Source organism: Ailuropoda melanoleuca, unplaced genomic scaffold (genome assembly GCF_002007445.2).
Source record: "Ailuropoda melanoleuca isolate Jingjing unplaced genomic scaffold, ASM200744v2 unplaced-scaffold45234, whole genome shotgun sequence".
Classification (NCBI taxonomy): Eukaryota; Metazoa; Chordata; class Mammalia; order Carnivora; family Ursidae; genus Ailuropoda; species Ailuropoda melanoleuca.
Window position 1 is genome coordinate 1 of NW_023217431.1, and position 634 is coordinate 634.

The following is a 634-nucleotide window of genomic DNA, read 5'->3' on the forward strand; positions in this document are numbered from 1 at the left end:
TGTGAACTTCAGAGGTTCCATGGAAAATAATGTTACCGAGTTTATCTTCATGGGTCTTTCCCAAAATGAGAAAGTACAGCAACTATGCTTCTTTTTGTTCTTATTCTTTTATATGATACTCATGACTGGAAATTTTCTCATTATAATGACCATTCAAAGGAGTCCAAATCTCAACTCTCCAATGTACTTCTTCCTTAGCTTCTTATCCTTTGTGGACATCTGCTATTCCTCTGTTACAGCCCCCAAGCTGATTGTTGATTCCCAAGCCAAAGTCAAGAGCATCTCTTTTGCTGGTTGTATGGTGCAGCTCTTTTTCTGCCATCTGTTTGGCTGCACAGAGATCTTCATTCTCACAGTGATGGCATATGACAGGTATGTGGCTATCTGTAAGCCTCTACACTATATGACCATTATGGACCGGAAGGTCTGCTCTGTAATGGTGGTAACCTGTTGGTTAGGAGGGTTTGTGCATTCCTTCATCCAGACCATCCTCACTGTACAACTGCCCTTCTGTGGTCCCAACCTGATTGACCACTATTTCTGTGATGTCCACCCTTTACTGAAGCTGGCTTGCACAGACACATATGTGGTGGGGCTCATTGTGATAGCCAACAGTGGCATGATTTCCCTGAGC

General features: G+C 43.2%; 1 protein-coding gene across 1 annotated transcript; it reads left to right on the top strand.

Annotated features, from left to right (window-relative positions):
- Window positions 1-19: 19 nt before the first annotated feature.
- Window positions 20-628, top strand: LOC117799212 (olfactory receptor 4S2-like; the record flags this gene model as incomplete). The annotated part of the gene is made up of 1 exon (XM_034651671.1): window positions 20-628. A coding segment is annotated over exon 1 (609 nt), but the record flags the coding sequence as incomplete, so codon positions are not given.
- Window positions 629-634: the final 6 nt, after the last annotated feature.